We start from the raw sequence: 17,248 nt of genomic DNA on the forward strand, positions 1-17,248 counted from the left end.
CCATCGATGTTATCTTGCATCCTGCGAGGCGTCCATTCCTGCCGGAAACCCCATCGATGTTATCTTGCATCCTGCGAGGTGTCCATTCCTGCTGAAAACACTCTCTAAGCACCTCGCAGGGACAGTCTTGTCCTCAGGATGTTGTTGTCGTCACTGAGCGAGTCACTTTATGTCTAACAGAACAAAATCTCGCTCCTGCCCCCTGGTCAGAACGCTGATCTGCTGGAGTCTGTCACGGCCACTGTGTATTTTTAATGCCTTCCAAGCCAGGGGATTAGTTTTCAATCCCGCCTTCAGATACAGAGAGCTCTGGTGGCGTGGCCCACAGGGTGTTGTGTGCTAACCCAAAGGCTGGCATTTCTCCGGTGGTTCAAATCCACCAGCGACTCCAAGGGAAGAAAGATTTACAGCTTTTGAAACCTGCTGGAGGGTCCAGTGTGAGTCAGTTCTGACTTGACAGCAGTGAATTAGAATTTTTTTAATTTTTCAGATCAGATTGAGTTCTGTGACTCATGTTTTCCTTGGCTAATTTTGGAAGTGGTTCACCAAGCCTTTCTTCCTAGTCTCCCTTCGTCTGGAGGCCCTGATGAAACCTGGCCTCGTGGAGGGGTGGGTGGGTGGTCTCACTGATGTTGGAAATTCCAGTGACACAACTGTTAGCAGCACAGTCACACCTAAGCCCCCACCGTAGGACACCTTGAGGGATGAGTGGTGGCCTCGAGGGATGCAAGATGATTCTTCTGTCTGAGAAAGTGCAGTGTGAATGGGATTGCTGTAAGTGTGGAAATGACAAGGGCACTGGATGGGAGAGGCCCCCGAAGGTGGAGGGAGGGAGTATATATGCAGGTGGACACCAGCCTTCGGGGAAAGGAGCTGGCCTTTGTCACATAGCGAAGACACCTGAGGCAGACGGAGGACCGTAGGCCACGGATGGTGGCTACATCATGTCACTCAAGGGGAGGTCCGTTTCCTCTCTCCCACTCCCTACAGCTTCCTTTCTTTCCCTCTTGCCAGGGAGGAACTCCAGAGCCTGTTCCAGCCTCGGACCAAGCTGCCGCCCCTGTGCAGGGCAGTGGCCGGCCTGGAGGGCACCTCCCAGCAGGCCTTGCAGCGGGTCTGCGCTGTGAGGAGGGTGTTTGCCAGCAGCCTGGCCGCAGTGAAGAGGAAGGCCGTGTGCACCCAGGTCAAGCTGCAGATGGTGAGTGGGAGACCTGCCTGCAGGAGGAGTGCGTGTGTTTTTGTGTTCTTAACCTGCAGCCACATGTTCCCCAGAGAGGCAAAGACACTTCCCCAAGGCCACACAGCTGGGAATCAGGCTGCTGGGGCGGGGATCTTGGGCCAAGGCCAAAGCCTTAGCTGCTTCGTTCTGAGAGGTTGCAGGAAGGTGCCTGGGGCCATGAGTGCCCCTCTGAGGAAGACAGCAATGCCCCAGTTGGACCCTCCACATTCACGTTTTCACCACTGGGCTTCCATAAAGGGAGGCAGTAAAACCTGCACTGAGAATGGACCAGTTGCCTTGACTGAGACCATATAAATCTCAAAATCAATGAGACCCTTTAATTTGTCTATGATCAGAAAGGCTGGGCGTGGAAGAGTTCATTTTGGGGGTTAGCTAGATAAAGACCCCCATAAAACTGGGCAACATCTTATAGAAAAGACATTTCATCTCAGATGCAGTTCTAGCCCCAGGCCTTCAGCTAATGGTCTAAGTGACCAGAGAGGGACCAACCACTTGCCCACTCTGTGCCTCAGTTTCCTCCCCTGTCCCAATCAATGCTGTTATCTTGGCCCCTTATTTTGCATGGAGACTAAGTGAGTCCATGAATGGGAGGCCCTTGGTGTAGGCCGGGCTGTTGTCATTAAGTGCTGTGGAGTCAAGTCTGAGTCACAGCGACCCTGCGAACAATGGATCTGAAGCCTGTCCTATCTTGTGCCCTTGTCATCCTCCCTCACACACTTGAGCCTGTTGGCAATCACTGTGTTTGTCCTTTTTGCTGAGGTCTTTGTCTCCTTCGCTGACCCTCCACCTTTCCAAGTTGGAAGTCCCTCTCCAAGGACTGGCCCCTGCTAGCAACAATCCCAAAGCATGTGACATGAAGCTTTGCCCTCTTTGCACGTAAAGAGCACGCTGACTGCATTTTATCCAAGATACAGGAGGCCCCGATGTCCAAGGCTGAATGAAGGTCTGTCTGAGGCATGTCCAGACCCAGCTTGTCCCCGTTAGATGGCTGATCCTGACGCCTCTGCTCTTGTCCTAGGACGCGCTGACCAACGTGATCCGACGGTCCCAGTTACACTTCATCCACTGCCTGGTGCCCAACCCGGTGGTGGAGAGCAGGGGTGGGCAGGGGCCTCCCACTCCACCTCAGCCGGGGGGAGATGATCCCAGACCAGAGGAACCCCCAACTCCAGACATCCCAGCTCTGAGGGTCCAGCTGGCAGGCTCCCACATCCTGGAGGCGTTGCGTCTGCACAGGGCAGGTAGGGGACGGTGGAGACCAGAGCACCTGTCTGCCCTCCTGGGCTCAGCCCACCTCCCAGGGGCAGGAGCCCCAAGCATGCATGCTGTGAGCTTTCCACACTGAACCACACTAACTCGCCCGGTATCCACGGGAGGGAGATGCTAGGGGAAGGAGCATTTGATGCTGCCTTTCATAGCAGAAAACTGAAGTTCAAGTACATGCTCAAGGCCACACAGCATCAGTCCCCTTTATTATGCTTTCCTGCTGCTGTTGTACATTCTGGGAAGATTCCCAGTGAGCAGGGAATTATGGGAGGTGAGGCTGGAGAATCCAGCAAGCGACGCCTTGGGGAGTATGGCTTCTGCCTGGCTCAGCTTGGGTGGGGAGATGATGGGCAGTGAGATAAACCCAACACGGTTATTGTCAAGTCAGTATAACGTCTAATGAGGAGTACAGGACTCATTTTTCAGAAGTACATCACCAGCCCTTGCTTCCAAGGTGCCCAAGGGTGAATTCGAACCTCTGGACCTGTTGGTTAGCTGCCAAGGGCTTAACTGTCTGTGCTACCCCTGGCATGCCTTTATAGCAGGAGAAAGCGTTCTGGTCAAAGGAATGACGTCTGCAGGTCTGCACTGCGCATGTGCATTGAGCTTGCACCCAAGGTTTGCCCAATTAATTCACCGTACGAGTTCTGTTTGAGCTTAATCTTTCCTGTTCTTCCCTGCAACTCTGGGAGATAGAAAGAGACCTTCTTGCAGCAAGGAGTGAGATCCCAGCTCAGCTAGACACCCGCTTGTTGAATGTCTTTAGTGATTGTGGCCCCTGCCTGGAGAACGTCCTGTTAACAATGGATAGACACTCCCTCCCTTCTGTCGAGCCAAGATGAGGCCACCCGGCTGCCAGCAACTCATTGATTTTTGCCTCCTGCCCATCAGCTCTAGGAGGAGGGAGACAGACAGTGTCCTAGCAGTGACCCAGGCACCCAGTCGATCGATTCCACTGGCGGGTAGGAGGTGCTGGGCCTGGCCAGGGACCCTGGATGACAGTGGGACTGTCACCGTGGACCTGCTCAGATCAGCGTGTCCCCTCTCTCAGGCTGGCTGTCCTCATAGGGACATCAGCCCTTTCTGTTCACAGCCAAGTTCAGCCAGGGCTAGCTTTCACGCTAACCTAGAGGTGGCGTTGCTGAGGTTGAACTTGCCCATTTCTGCTTCCGTGCCGGCTCGTTGTTCCTGCTCCAGGTCTTTTCTGACCCTCTTACACACACACACACACACACACACACACACATCTGAACACATGCATACATCCATCCACAGGCATTAAATAGTCACGATTTTAGAAGGATGCACACACATCGACACACACGTGTTAAATAAACATTCATGATCTCATTTCTTTTAATTGTGATTTTAAGGGAAGTTTACCAAGAGATTGGTTTTCATTAATTCATTCATTTCTACACGTTTCACACGAGGATAGAAGGAGAATTTACGCCTTTGAGCTGTGGTGCTGGAGAAGAGTATTGAATGTACCATGGACTGCCAGGAAAACAAACAGATTCATCCTAGAGAGCATTAAACCAGGCTGCTCCTTGGAGGCAAGGATTCTGGGGCTTCGTCTGACATACTTTGGACATGTTGTAAGGAGAGACAGGTCTTTAGAGAGGTACATCATGCTGGGTAGAGTGGAGGGATAGCGCAGGAGGGGAAGACCCTCTATGAGGTGGATTGATTCAGTGACTGGGGTACTCGGGATGGGTTTGTCAGGGGCAGTGAGGTTGGCACAGGATAGAGCACGGTTTAGGGCTGTTGTACATAGGGTCGCTATGAGTTGCAAACGACTTGACGGCACATAACAACAACAACAACAACAAGACCAGTGTTATGTAACGAGAGGGTGGATCCAGTGGCCGGGTCAGGGGAGAGCAGGATAGATAATGACCACTGCACTGGTATAGGAGAAGGGAAGGACAATTTGAAGGAACAGTTGATTAGACATTCTGTATGTGATAATAAACACATAGAACTTTGGATACATGCACATTTAATGTATGCATACATGTGTACACACATCCATCCCGTGTGGAATAGGCATACACATGTATGCATGTACATTGTAAGTATATACATTGTACATGCATCGTAAGTATGTATGTTGTATATAATTGTAAGCACATACATGGATGTATGTACACATATATACCTGTATCACAAGGAACCCTGTTGACATAATGGGTAAGCACTCAGCTGCTAACCAAAACTTTGGCAGTTCTAACCCAGCTCCTGGCTCCACGAGAGGAAGACCCGGCGGTGTGCTCCCATAAAGATTCCCCACTAAATCATTGACGTCGAGTCGGACCGGCTCACAGCCAAACCCTCCCTTGAGTCTCCAAGGTCCAAGGCTGCAAATGGCACATAAAGAGATTGCTTATTTTTCTCTCCATGGAGTCGCTGGTGGATTCGAACCACTAGAGAGACTCGGACTTGGGGTTCACAGCACACCTCCCTAGGGCCTGTACTGCAAGAGCTGCCTTCCCTAAGTGTTACTGTGTTAAGTGGCGTGGAGTGAGAACTGACTCATAGCTCACCCTCCAGTGGGATTTCAGAGGCTGTGAAGTTGCATGGGAGAAGAGTGCCCATCTTTCTCCTACGGTGGATTTGAACTGCGAGCCTTTGGGTTAGTAGCATATCTCCTTACCACCAGGCCTGGAAAATCTTATGTCATAGTTCTACTCAGTCAATGTGCCTTGACAATCGACTTTGCATACAGCATATATCCATCATTCAGACAAAATGCACAGCATATACCATATATGATCGACGCTTTGTGCTTCTATATCCTGACTGACTGTGTCCTCACCAAACCCTTAGCTTAACTTAGAACAGTGCTGGGGATATGACAAATGCTCATTAAATTTGACCTTGGCCATCACAGCTCAAAGTTTGGATCAAAACAGTCTGGACTTAACTCTGGCCACTGTGAGACCCCAGGAAGCCCTTAAATTGTGCCCCTCTCTACCCTGTAATAGCTCAGGCGTAGAGTCACTGGAAGAGTTGGGCAAGGCAATGATGCTTAGAAGAATGTTGATACAGGAGAGCACCCTTGGTACACAGTGGCCCAAAGGTAGGTGGTTTGAATCCACCAGCTGCTCCATGGAAGAAGGACGGACAGTCTCCTTCTGTGCAATTTACAACCTCTGAAAACCTGCTGGAGGGTCAGCTATGAGTCGTTTCCAACTTGACGGCATGGAACAACAATAACATGACAGTGTACAGAGCAGCCTCGACAGCACATAACAACAGCAATATGACCATGTGAGGATCAGTCTTGCTATTCTCACTTAACACGAAGAACTTGAATCTCAAGGGGGTGGCACCTTTTGGCCATCATGGTCATGGGCTCCTCAAGAGCATCAGCAGAGCATGAATCAAGATGAAGCCTGACCCCACAGTGCAGGCTCATGACCCCCCAACTCCATGGTCACTGTGCTGCCCTTGAGCCTGGCTTGAGATGGTCCTCTTCCTCCAGGAAGCTTTCCCAGATTAGCCATATACACTCACACTCATCTGATGTCTGTCTCCAGCGCAATGTGAAGTTTTAAGAGTGAAGTGAGGTTTCACCCGACTCCACTGCCGTCTCCAAGGTGAAGGTCATGGCCCGCATTGGAGTTCCTTTGGGACCCAGTACCTGCTGATCTCTGAGCCCTCATCCTCACCTCCTCTCCACCAAATTATTAACTGTCACCGTCAGGGGCTTTAATCCCAGAGGCAACTCTTTCTCCCCGTGTGTCTTGGGAATTGACGTCATTACCTCTCTGAGCTTCAGTTTCTACGTCTATTACTAAAAGGTCTTAAAACTAGTAAGCCGTTAGTGGCTCAGTGGTACAGACCATATCTTTCCCAGCTCCAAGTCTTATATGCCTGAGTCCACACCACATCTTTCCAGAAAGCTCTTAAGATCTCTCTCTCACTCTCTTTCTCTCTCTCTCTAGTTATATAGTTAGTTACATAGTTAGTTATATAGTTAGTTATACAGTTAGTTATATAGTTAGTTGTATAGTTGTATATTTAGTTATATAGTTAGTTGTATAGTTGTATATTTAGTTATATAGTTATATAGTTAGTTGTATATTTAGTTTTATATATATATATATAATTTTAACAAAAGTTTATGGAAAAGTTAGATTTTCCTTCATTCATAGTTACACATTTGTACCCTGTCTCCCTCCTTTAACCCTCCCCAGTTCACTTAAAAAAAATCATTCATTGTTGCACAATTACCTCCTTTCCTCCCCATTCCCTCAGTCCTCTTTGCAATATACCTCTTATTCTGAGCTGTTGTCATACATATAATGCTTAATCATATATTCCCTTTAAACAGTTCTTTCCTTCATCTATTCCAGTGCAGTGTTCATTATCTATCCACTCTTATCCTATTCTCCTCCCAATCCCTTTTGTCTGACCTGCTTTATAACAGTGGTGCTATGCAGTATTTGTCCTTTTGTGACTGAGCTATTTCACTGAGCATAATGTCCTGCAGGGTCACCCATGTTGGAAAACTCTTACATCTTTCCTTCCCCTGCCCCCTGCCACACCCTGTAGCTTCTCCATATGCTGCTTTTTCTTTCCACCCAAAAGGATGCAATTGGTTTTATGCATGATAGATTTAAAGAGTCTGTGGGGGTTTTAATAATAATAACTATTATTATTATTATTATTATTAGTGTGTGTGTATCGTCAAATCAGATCTGAGTGGTACAGGAGGAGATTGCCCCTCCTTCTCCAGCAGAACATCTGTTGGATTAGAACCTTATAATTCTAGGATTGCAGTGCAGCTTCTTACCACTAGGCCACCAGAGCTCCCTGAGCCTGTGTTTTTGTAGCTGCCTTGTTGAATCTCCATGTCCCCACCTCCCCGACCCCCAGCTCATGGGAATCCTCTGTTCAAGGGAATTGGACTGATGTGATCTATAGGGTGTTAAATGGGCTTATTTTGGAGAAGGAAGTGCTGGTGGCCTAGTGGTCAAAAGAGTTGCACTGCCAACTCAAATGCAGGTGGTTCAAATCCGTCAGCTGCTCTGCATGAGAAAGGTGGACATTCTCCTCCCATGTGGTTTACAGCCCCTAAAAACCAGTTAGGAGTTGAATCTCACTCGATAACAGTGAGCTGCTTTATTGAGTATTTTGGAGACAGACCTCCAGGCCTTTCCTCTACTCTGTTAAGAGTCTGGAAGGGCGGCTCAATCTAGTTCTGCATCTCCTTCAACATGCACGCGACCACTGATAGATTATGCTGAACTTGAGGTGCATTGAATGGGACTCAAGCCTGGCCCTCTTGTGGGGAAGGCATGGATTCTCCTGCTGGGCCGCTGAGATGCTGTCTGATGTAGCACTGCCACGGTGTGGGCTGTACCACGTATCGGAACCCAGTAAAGCTTCCGTGGTCCAGTGGGAAACGATGCCAACAGCCACGTAAGCCTGCTAGTTGCCTTCCTGCAGATCTCAGAGCCCTGACTGTTGAGGCCAGTGTGCTCTCTGACCACCCAAAAGACGGACGTGTGTGCACCTTCCACAAGCTCCCCGTGGGGCATCTTATAGAGGTTACCCCTACAGCATGTCTTCAGAGGAGGCTGATCAAAGAGACTCTTTTAAATTCGCAAACAGGGAGACTGAGGCCTTGTGGAATATACCCCAAAGAGACAATAACTGCCACTCAAACAGATATATGCACACCCATGTTTATCACGGCTTTGTTCACAATAGCAAGGAGTTGGAAACAACCTAAGTGCCCATCAACAAACAAATGGCTAGAGAGGCTGTGGTACATTCACACAATGGAATACTATGCTGCATTGAAAAACAAGGAACTCATGCAATATTACTCAAAACGGGTGACCCTGGAGGACATTATGCTGAATGAAGTTTCTCAGTCACAAAAAGGACAAATACTGCATATAGTGCCATAGTGCCACTGTTGTAAAACAGGACTGACATCAGGGTTGGGGGTAGACTGAGAAAGGTGGGAAAAATAATGTATACTGCATTGAAACAGATGAGGGAGAGAACTCTTTAAAAGGGACTTATGATTAGGTATTATTGTCATGACAGGAGTTCAGAACGAAGGCTGCATAGTGGAGTGGACTTGGGGGGAGGGATTGTCTAACAATGAAAGAGTTTAACTTTTCAAAGAGAAAAGCGATCTGGAAAGGAGGGGTGGGCAGGGAGAAAAGTGCAAAAATGAATGAATGAATGGAAATCCAAAGTCTCTGTAATTATTCATTAAAATTAATGATGATGATGATGATGATGATGATAATAATAATAATAATAAAAAAGAAGTAAGGCCACTAAGGAAAGTGGTGGCCAGCTGCCACCTGTCCAGGGCCTGGGCTGGGTCTTCTCATCAGGCTTCATACTCTCTTCTCCGCTCCCACCCCCTAGGTTATGCGGATCACATGAGCCTCACTCAGTTCCGCCGGCGGTTCCAGGTTCTAGACCCTCCACTCATGAAGGCGCTCATGTCCACCTCCGAGGGCGTTGTCGAGAGGAAGGTAGGTGGGGCCTTCAGGCCTGACAATCGATCGTGTCCACAGGGACACCTGGACGGGGAAATCTGAGAACCAGACCTGTGGATGGGGGTTGGGGGTGTGTGACGCTGAGGGTGGTGTAAGCTTGGGCCCAAACTGCAATCCCTATGATGTCATTCCTTTTACATCCCCTGCATTGTGACTCATTCTTGCATGTTCTGATGGCTTAGTGGTAAGGAATTGTGCTGCCAATCTAAAGGTATGCAGATCGAATCCACTAGCTGCTCTGTGGGAGAAAAATGGTTAATCTTCTTGCGTGTGATTTATAACTTTGGAAAATTGGCTGGAGGGCCAGCTCTGGGTTGGTTCTGACTTGATGGTACACAACAACCACAACCACAACAATAACAACAACAGCTGTGCGAGTCCCCTCTGAACCGCTGTGTGGTCAATATCAGGATACAAATAGTAACAGAGATGAAACGAGTGTGGCTGCACAGCCAGGGCCTCTGTGGTTGTTGTTGCTATGAGTCAGAACCAACTCACAGCTGATCCTCTAGAGGGTTTTCAGAGGCTGCAAATTGCATGAGAGGAAATTGCCCGTCTTTCTCCCATAGAGCAGCTGATGGCTTTGAACCCCGTGCCTTTGGGTCGGCAGTGCTGTTCGTTTCCACCAGGCCATCAGAGCTGCCGACCCCCACCTGGAATGATTGGGTGGTGTCGTCCGTGGGCAGGCGCACTGCTAATCCAAAGGCCGTGCCTCTTTGCTGATTCAAAACTACCAGTGACTGTGAGGGAGAAAGATGAGCTTTCTCCTCCTGGGCGATTTACTGCCTGAGAAACCCAAGGGTGAGTCGGTTCTGACTCGGCAGTAATGAGTTTGAGTTTGAACTTGAGGCCAGGATTCTGGCTTCTACTAAGTGCTCAACACGTTCTTGTCGAACGAATGAATGAATGAGAGGATGGATGGGTACGATATTTCTGCCTGTGCGTCTGCTCCGAGTTCCCAGAGAAATAGAATCAAATCCCTTACTTAATATTTCATACTAAGTGTTTCATAGGGGGCCCACAGGCCTGTCAATGCCTCCAGGACTCTTTGGGTTCTGTAAGACCCCCACCTCCTCACAACTGAAAGTGGGTGCTATTGCGCCCCTTTTACAAATGAGAACCCTGAGGCTCCTGGAGATAAAGTGACTTCCCTAAAGCCATATGACCCACAGCCATGGACTGACTGCCAGCCGAAAGAGCCTGGACTCTGGGTCACCCAGCACTATGACAATGACCCTCAGCTGGAGCTGGGTGAATGTCAGCAAACCGTGCCATCTTTCTGCCTCAATTTCCTCCTCTTTAAAGTGACACAATAACAGAGAATTCACCTATATGCATTGAGGACTGCACGTAATGATACAGTTGACGTGCTTGGTGTGGAGTCAGCCACATCCCGAGGGCTCAGTGCGGGTTGTTGTCCTTGACATCATCAACGTCACTGTCAATGTCAGCCTCACTGCCAACATCATCCTTTAGGTCTGGGGTGATGACAGCAAGCCCCCTGACTCTATATTCCCAACGGTGGTGAGACGTCACATCCAGATGAGATTGACAATCAGCGAGTTCCAGCTTAGAGGATTAACACATTACAATGCAGGTTCCCCTCCTTTGCTCTTTTCTGCAGTGGCGATCAAGGCTACAAGCCAGCTTCTGACTGAGAGGTCTTCTGGGTGTGCCAGTGTGGGCGTGGGTAGGGGCATCAGCACAGGGCACCCCTCTGTCTGGGTGCTCCTCACTTTGAGAGTAGAGAACTTGGAAGGCTTGGTTTCCCCATCCACTCTATGCACCCATTCTTCTCTGGCCTTTCTTGTCCTTCATCTCCCCCAAGCTTGATCAGTGTTCTGAGAGCCCACGTTGGAGCTATTGAACGGGCCTTGGGCTTGTCTGCCGCTGAAAACAGTGCTGGAGCGTGGAGAGGGGGCGTTTTCTGCGGGGGCAAATGGGCACAGCATATGGAAGCATTTCTATTCCGGACGACTCAGCAGTTCTCTGCTGGAACCAAACTGAAAAACCACCTCCGTGCACGCTCGGGGCCTCAGAAAATGGAAAATTACCAGTGGAATGGACTCGCGTCGGGAGTGTCTGCCTCCCCTTATTCTTTGGCTTTATTTGCTCACAAATTTCATTTGCCGCAGCCTAGAATTTTTGGGTCGCAGCGAAGGGAAACGCCACCCTGCCTCTTAGGAGAAGGCTGATAAATATGCATTCGCCAGGCAGCGTGAGCCCCTATGAATTATACATGAGCACGTGCGCGGATGGGCCAACCAGCGGCCTCTGTGTGCCGAGCAGTTAAGACCTCAGGATTTAATAAGACAAGTCTGACAACTAGAAAAGGTCAGCGTGGTTGGAGGCACCAGATGACAACAATGGCGACGCACTGTCAGGTGCAGGAAGGGCCCCAGGGAAGTCCCCCCGCGTGCCCAACGCATGGCATCTAATCACAGACTTTCTTTGCCACGATGCCTTCGCCGGCAAGTCCTCAGATTGCATGGGTACCTGGTGAGTGTTTTAAATTCCAGAAGCAATCAATCAATCAATCAATCAATCAAATAGCATAAGCCCTTTACCACATGTGCAAAACTCCCACCCTGATACAGTGGGTGTGCTGGGAAGGCGTCACACACACCCCGAGACTCCAGGTCTTATCCCCATTTGACAGCAGAGGCAGCTGAAGCTGTGATCACCCAGCTAGGAAGTGGCGTTTCTGGGATTTGAACTCAAATCCTTAGATTTCTCAGGGAAGGCTTTTGGATGGAAGCCTTTTGAGGATACACAAGAGCATTCAGTGCAGTTCAGTACAGGGTATGCTATGTATGTATGGTAATTAATAGACGAATATCTATATCTATAGATCCAGATCTATCTGTTGTGTTGTTGATTGCCATCAAGGTTAACTCATAGCAACTCTGAACAAAAGACCTAATGCCTTTCCGTAGCTATCGTTGTTTCTCCAAGTTCATAGAGTTTCCAGAGGGATGTGGTTTAGGAAGTGGATGCCATTCCTGCTTCCAAACCTGCTTTACAACTGGGAGCTCCACCAAACACTGTCCACAGTGGGAAACCATTCTGGCATCTGACACCCTAACGGCACAAGGTTCAGCATCACAGCGAACCCATGTTACTTCATACAGCACAGTGATAAAGAGTGATGTGCAAAATGGAAAAAGGTTCCCCCAGATATGACAACACTGGTCTCATTTAGCAGTGGTTAAGTGTTGTCGAGTCAAATACAACTCAGAGTAAGCTTTGCACAAAAGACCTGAACTCTGTTCTATAACTAACATTATTTAGAAAAGAGTTTGTAGAGTTTCCAGAGGCATCTGGTTTAGGAACTGGATGCCATTCCTGCTTCCCAACATGAATCATTCTGGAAGCTCCTCCAACCATTGTACATGATGGGTAACCATTACGGTATTTGACGTGACATCACGGCAACTCTAAGTTGTACAGTACATCAAATAGACTTTCTTTTAAAGAATATTCTTCTAAAATTAATAAATCCTACAGGATTTTAAAGCCACGCTCTCAAGCAGGCCTCCACCCTTACCCTTAGTCTAAGGCTCAGGGGCCACCCTCTTTTGAGGGGGAAAAAAGAACAGTAACACACAACAAAAAGGACCTCAGAAAACTTCCCTTGCCTTACTGCCTTCAAGATGAGACTGCCATTGAGACACCAGCCAGCCAGCCAGCTTACTTCCAGGGTGCCAGCCAGCTTACTTCCAGGGCGGAGGGAGACTCCAAGGCCCCAGACCCCATATTTTTTAGATAGATGATAGATAGATAGATAGATAGATAGATAGATAGATAGATAGATAGATAGATAGAGCTTTGTCTCACATGCTTTGGGCATGTTACTAGATGCTATTCCTTGGAGAGGGTCATCATGCTTGGAAAGGTGGTGGGTCAGTGAAAGAGAGGCAGACTCTCAATGAGATGGACTGACACAGTGACTGCACCAATGGGTTCATGTGTGTCAGACATAGTGAGGGGGCACAGGTGAGGACAGGGTTTGGATCTCCTGTTCACAGGGTTGCTATGACTCATACTAGGCTTGATGGCACCTCACAACAGCAATTCACAAGTAAGAACCTTCTCTCCATCCTTTGAAACCCTCCTGTTCTCTCAGACCCTGACAGCCAGCCAGCCAGCCTCGTTTCCTAGGCGTGTGAGGTGACGAGGGTGGCGCAGGACAGCCAGGGTTCATAGGGCTGCTGTGTGTTGTTGTCGACTTGATGGCACCTAATGGTAACAAAAGCAGCCTTAAGACCAAGCCTGTCTAGACGTTGTCTCTCTGTACTGTCCGTATTCTTAAGAGATCCTCGGGGAATGGTGATAGACCCAGAGTCTCTTGAACTCTTACCTATGCCCCTTGACATTGACTGCCTGATCTTTAGAAGCTTATTTTGTCCTTAAAGTGCAGAGATCTTGGATGCACTGATAGCTGTGCTCGTTGAAATGCAGTGTTGGCTTATGCTGAGGACAATAAGCCAGCTTTGCTCAGGGCTGGACTGATTCACTGATGGATCCCACACGGCGTAGTTTTCAGAAGTAAAATAGCTTCATAGTTAAGGGCTTGGGCTCTCACATCAAGACTTCCTGAGCGCATGCTACGCCTCATCCTGGCTGGGTGAGACTTGAGAAATCATATCATCTCTCTTAGACTCAGTTTCCTTATCGTTAAGAATGAATATGCAAAAGTCCAGAGTGAAGGCTGCACAGTGGAGTGGTCTTGGGGGCAGATTTCATAACAATGAAAGAGTTTTTTTCTTTTCAAGGAGAAGAGTGAACTTGGGGGGGAGGGGTGGACAGGGAGAAAAGCGCAGCAATGAATGACTGGAAACCCTAAGTCTCTGTCAACTTTCATTAAAATTAATATACAAATTTTTAAAAAGCATGAATACAGCCTTCAATATGTGTTATACCCCAAGCATCTAGAAAACAAAACTCATTCCTAGACCCACAGGCAATATCATGACAGGTGGAGAAAAGATTAAAGTTGTTAAGAGTTGTATTTTATAGATGGAGAACTAAAAAAAAAAAAAGAAGGGTAAATAGCAAAAGCTGTATGGGGGGCCAAGGGAAGACGTGGTGGGAGTAGAGGGGTGAGGGGGTGAGGTTGGACAGAGGGGAAATCACAAGGTTGCACAATGTGGTGGGTGGAGATAAGGGGTAAAGGATCTGGTGGGGACCTGAAAAGGTGGTGTAACTACGGACATAGTTCAATGGTGACTAATTTAATAAAACACAATATATGGCAATGATTGTATGAAACACGACATGAATGAAGGAAAGTGTGAAACACAATGTATGTGGATTTTGTATTTAACCCATTATAAAAGAAAAATTTAAACACACACACACAAACAAACCAGAAAAAGAGAGGATTGCCATTGTTATTGTAGACAGCCCTATAGCTGAGCCCCAGTGGCTTTTCAGAGGCAGTAAATCTTCCCATTTTAGTCTCCGACTTCAGCTCTTGGCACACTCTATTATAATATTTTGCTTTGACTTCTCAAGCTGATCTTTGAAATCTTAAGCATCTCTTTGTTTTGTCTTCTCAGTACTCTAGTGAAATTTTCACTCTATTTTGCCTTCCTTTTGGTATCTTTCCCTCTCTCCCCCGTAATGACCTTTTGTTCCCTCCATGAATGATATCTTTGATGTCATTTTATAACTCATCTGGAGTCATATAACTCTCCACATGGGAGTCAACTGCCCGTCCTTCTCCAGTGGAGCAGCTGGTAGATTTGAACCGCGTACCTTAGCATTGGCAAAGGTACCACTGAGCCACCAGAGTGGTGCCAATATTCTTGATGGACGGATCAAATGATTTAATGAATTTACAATCTTAACACATATCTAATGTCTAGTAGATGACCAGTGAGTGTTCTATGGAGTTCTCTTGCTGTCAGAATTAGTCATGTTGTTTTCTGTGGATTTTTAGTGTCCCGGGCACAATCTGTAAGGAGTAGTGTGGCTAACCCCACAGGCCTTTGCGCTTTGCCTCCCCAGGAGAAAGATGAGCATTACTCCCCCCTCTGATTTCTCACCTTGAGAAGCCCGGGGAAGGTCAGCTGTGAGTCGGTGCTGACTCGACTGCAGTGCATTTGGTTTTGGATATTTTTTTCTTTCTGTAAAATAAAGACGTTCATCTTTACTGTAAAGCCCTCACATGTAGGTTGCAAGAAAAAAAAATCCTTTCTAGTTCCTGAATAACAGATGTTTCAGTGCTCCTCCCTCAAATATATTTGGGTGATTTTCAGGTTTCGGTTACTTAAAAAAAAGCCGCTGTGAACATTGCATACAGGTCTTCTGTGTGGACATCTGTTTTCCTTGTACTTGGATGGAAGTACGGGAAGGGGTGCTGGGGGTGTCATAGTGCATAATGTATCCGCGTGATAAGTCAGAGGCTGCTGTGGGACTCCACCGGGTATTCCAAGAGAAAAAGGCGTTTATAAGCCTCCCTCCATCACGCTTACTGCCTCAGAAATGTGCTGGAGGGTCACCAGAAGTCACTCTAAGTGACTAGGGGGCGGTGGGCTCTTTTGATTCAGGTGTATGGGGAGTGGACTTGTCACATGGTTTTCTAGGGTGCGTGCACCACTGTTGTTATGAGCTGCTGAGTCGTTTGCAACTCATATTCTCACCATGTTACCTTTGTCAATCCTGCCATTCTGGTGTACAAAAATAATTAGTATGTCACGGTGGCTTTAATTTATGTGTCCTCTAATTATATTGAGGGAGCTCTGGTAACCTGGTGGGTAAGGAGTTTCTCAGCCAACCCAAACGTGAGATGATCAAATCCACCAGTTGTTCTACAAGAGAAAGATGGGCGTTCTTTACCTGTGGGATTTACAAGCTTGCAAAACCTGCTGGAGCCAGCTCTAAGTCTGTCCTGACTCGATTGCAACTCGGGGGGGGGGGGGGAGAGAGAATGAATGAATAATATTGAGGTTCCCCCACCTTTTTTCTCATGTGTGTATGCATCATTTGAATATCTCTTTTTCTGTGTCTTTGTGTGTGTGAAAGAGGTCCCGTAAAATCTCTTGCCCATTTTAAAATTGCATGGTTTTTTTTTTATTGAGCTGTATTATTTTTCTATTCAGGACATGACTGTTTCATAAGATTTATGATCTGCAAATCTGTCCTCCCAGCCGGTGACTTTTCATTTTATTAACGGTGTCTTAAGGGTGCAATACTTTTAATTATCATGAAGTGCAATTTATTAATTTTTTAATGAATAGCACTTTTGATTTGCATTCTTTGTCCCAAGCCCTTGACCACAAAGAATTGATCTGGCATTTTCCTCTAGATGGTTTATAGTTTGAGCTCTTACATTTAAGTACCTAATCCATTTGTAGTTAATTCTGTATGTGTGATATAACACGCAGGCCTAAATTGAGCTCTTTGTGCATGGATATCCATTTATCCCAGCAGCAGAGCTTCTTGGGAGAAGTGCAGCCTCTCAGGGGGCTCCCTAAGAGGCAAAGATGGAGAAACTTCACCCCATGTACTTTGGAAAAGCTGGTCTTTGGAAAAAGGCATCGTGCTCAGGAAGGTGGAGGGTCAGTGAAAGAGAGGAAGATCAACAAGATGGGCTGACACAGTGACTGTACCAAGGAGGGGCTTGAGCGCGGCAGAGGTTGTGAGGATGGTGCAGGACAAGAGTTCTTCTGGGTTTTTCTGGTTTTGTTTACCCTCGAGTTGGATCCAACTGGCACAGGAGGAGATTGCCTCTCCTCCTCCCATGGAGCAGCTGGTGGATTCGAACCCCATGCCTTCAGGATGGCAGAGCAGCTTCTTGCCACTAGGCCACCCGAGCTCCCTTAGGGGAAGGGTTTGCTCTAACACTCTTGGAATCTGTATGAGTCATAGTGACCTCAAAAGCCCAACAATACCTTTATCAACTGGCAGGAAGCTGCGCTGCAATCCTGAAGGCCCATGGCTCGAATCCACCAGCTGCTGTGTACGAACGAGGAGGATGGGCAGTCTCCTCCCGTGCGATTAACTGCTTCTGAAAACCCACCACTCTGTGAATAGCAAATTAAAACCTTGCCCAACCCAGCACCAGCCTCAAAATCGCTGATGTTCTCAAACCCATTGCTTTCATCACTCTGACAGTTCATCTGATTGAGAATCTTCCTCTCTTTCTAGACCCTCCACCTTTCCCAGCCTGGTGTCTTTCTCCAAGAACTGACCCCTCCCGACA

General features: G+C 47.7%; 1 protein-coding gene across 1 annotated transcript in view; it reads left to right on the forward strand.

Moving 5' to 3' along the window:
• MYO18B (myosin XVIIIB) overlaps window positions 1–17,248 on the forward strand; it is a 321,585-nt gene that overhangs the window by 82,634 nt on the left and 221,703 nt on the right. Inside the window, exons 18-20 of the mRNA XM_006890467.1 lie at window positions 1,015–1,198; window positions 2,259–2,481; window positions 8,906–9,015. Coding sequence (XP_006890529.1) covers window positions 1,015–1,198; window positions 2,259–2,481; window positions 8,906–9,015 — 517 coding nt within the window. The remainder of the gene's footprint in view (window positions 1–1,014; window positions 1,199–2,258; window positions 2,482–8,905; window positions 9,016–17,248) is intronic.

The sequence above is a fragment of the Elephantulus edwardii genome, unplaced genomic scaffold (genome assembly GCF_000299155.1).
Source record: "Elephantulus edwardii isolate Elephantulus edwardi_28Jun2011 unplaced genomic scaffold, EleEdw1.0 scaffold00089, whole genome shotgun sequence".
Lineage (NCBI taxonomy): Eukaryota > Metazoa > Chordata > Mammalia > Macroscelidea > Macroscelididae > Elephantulus > Elephantulus edwardii.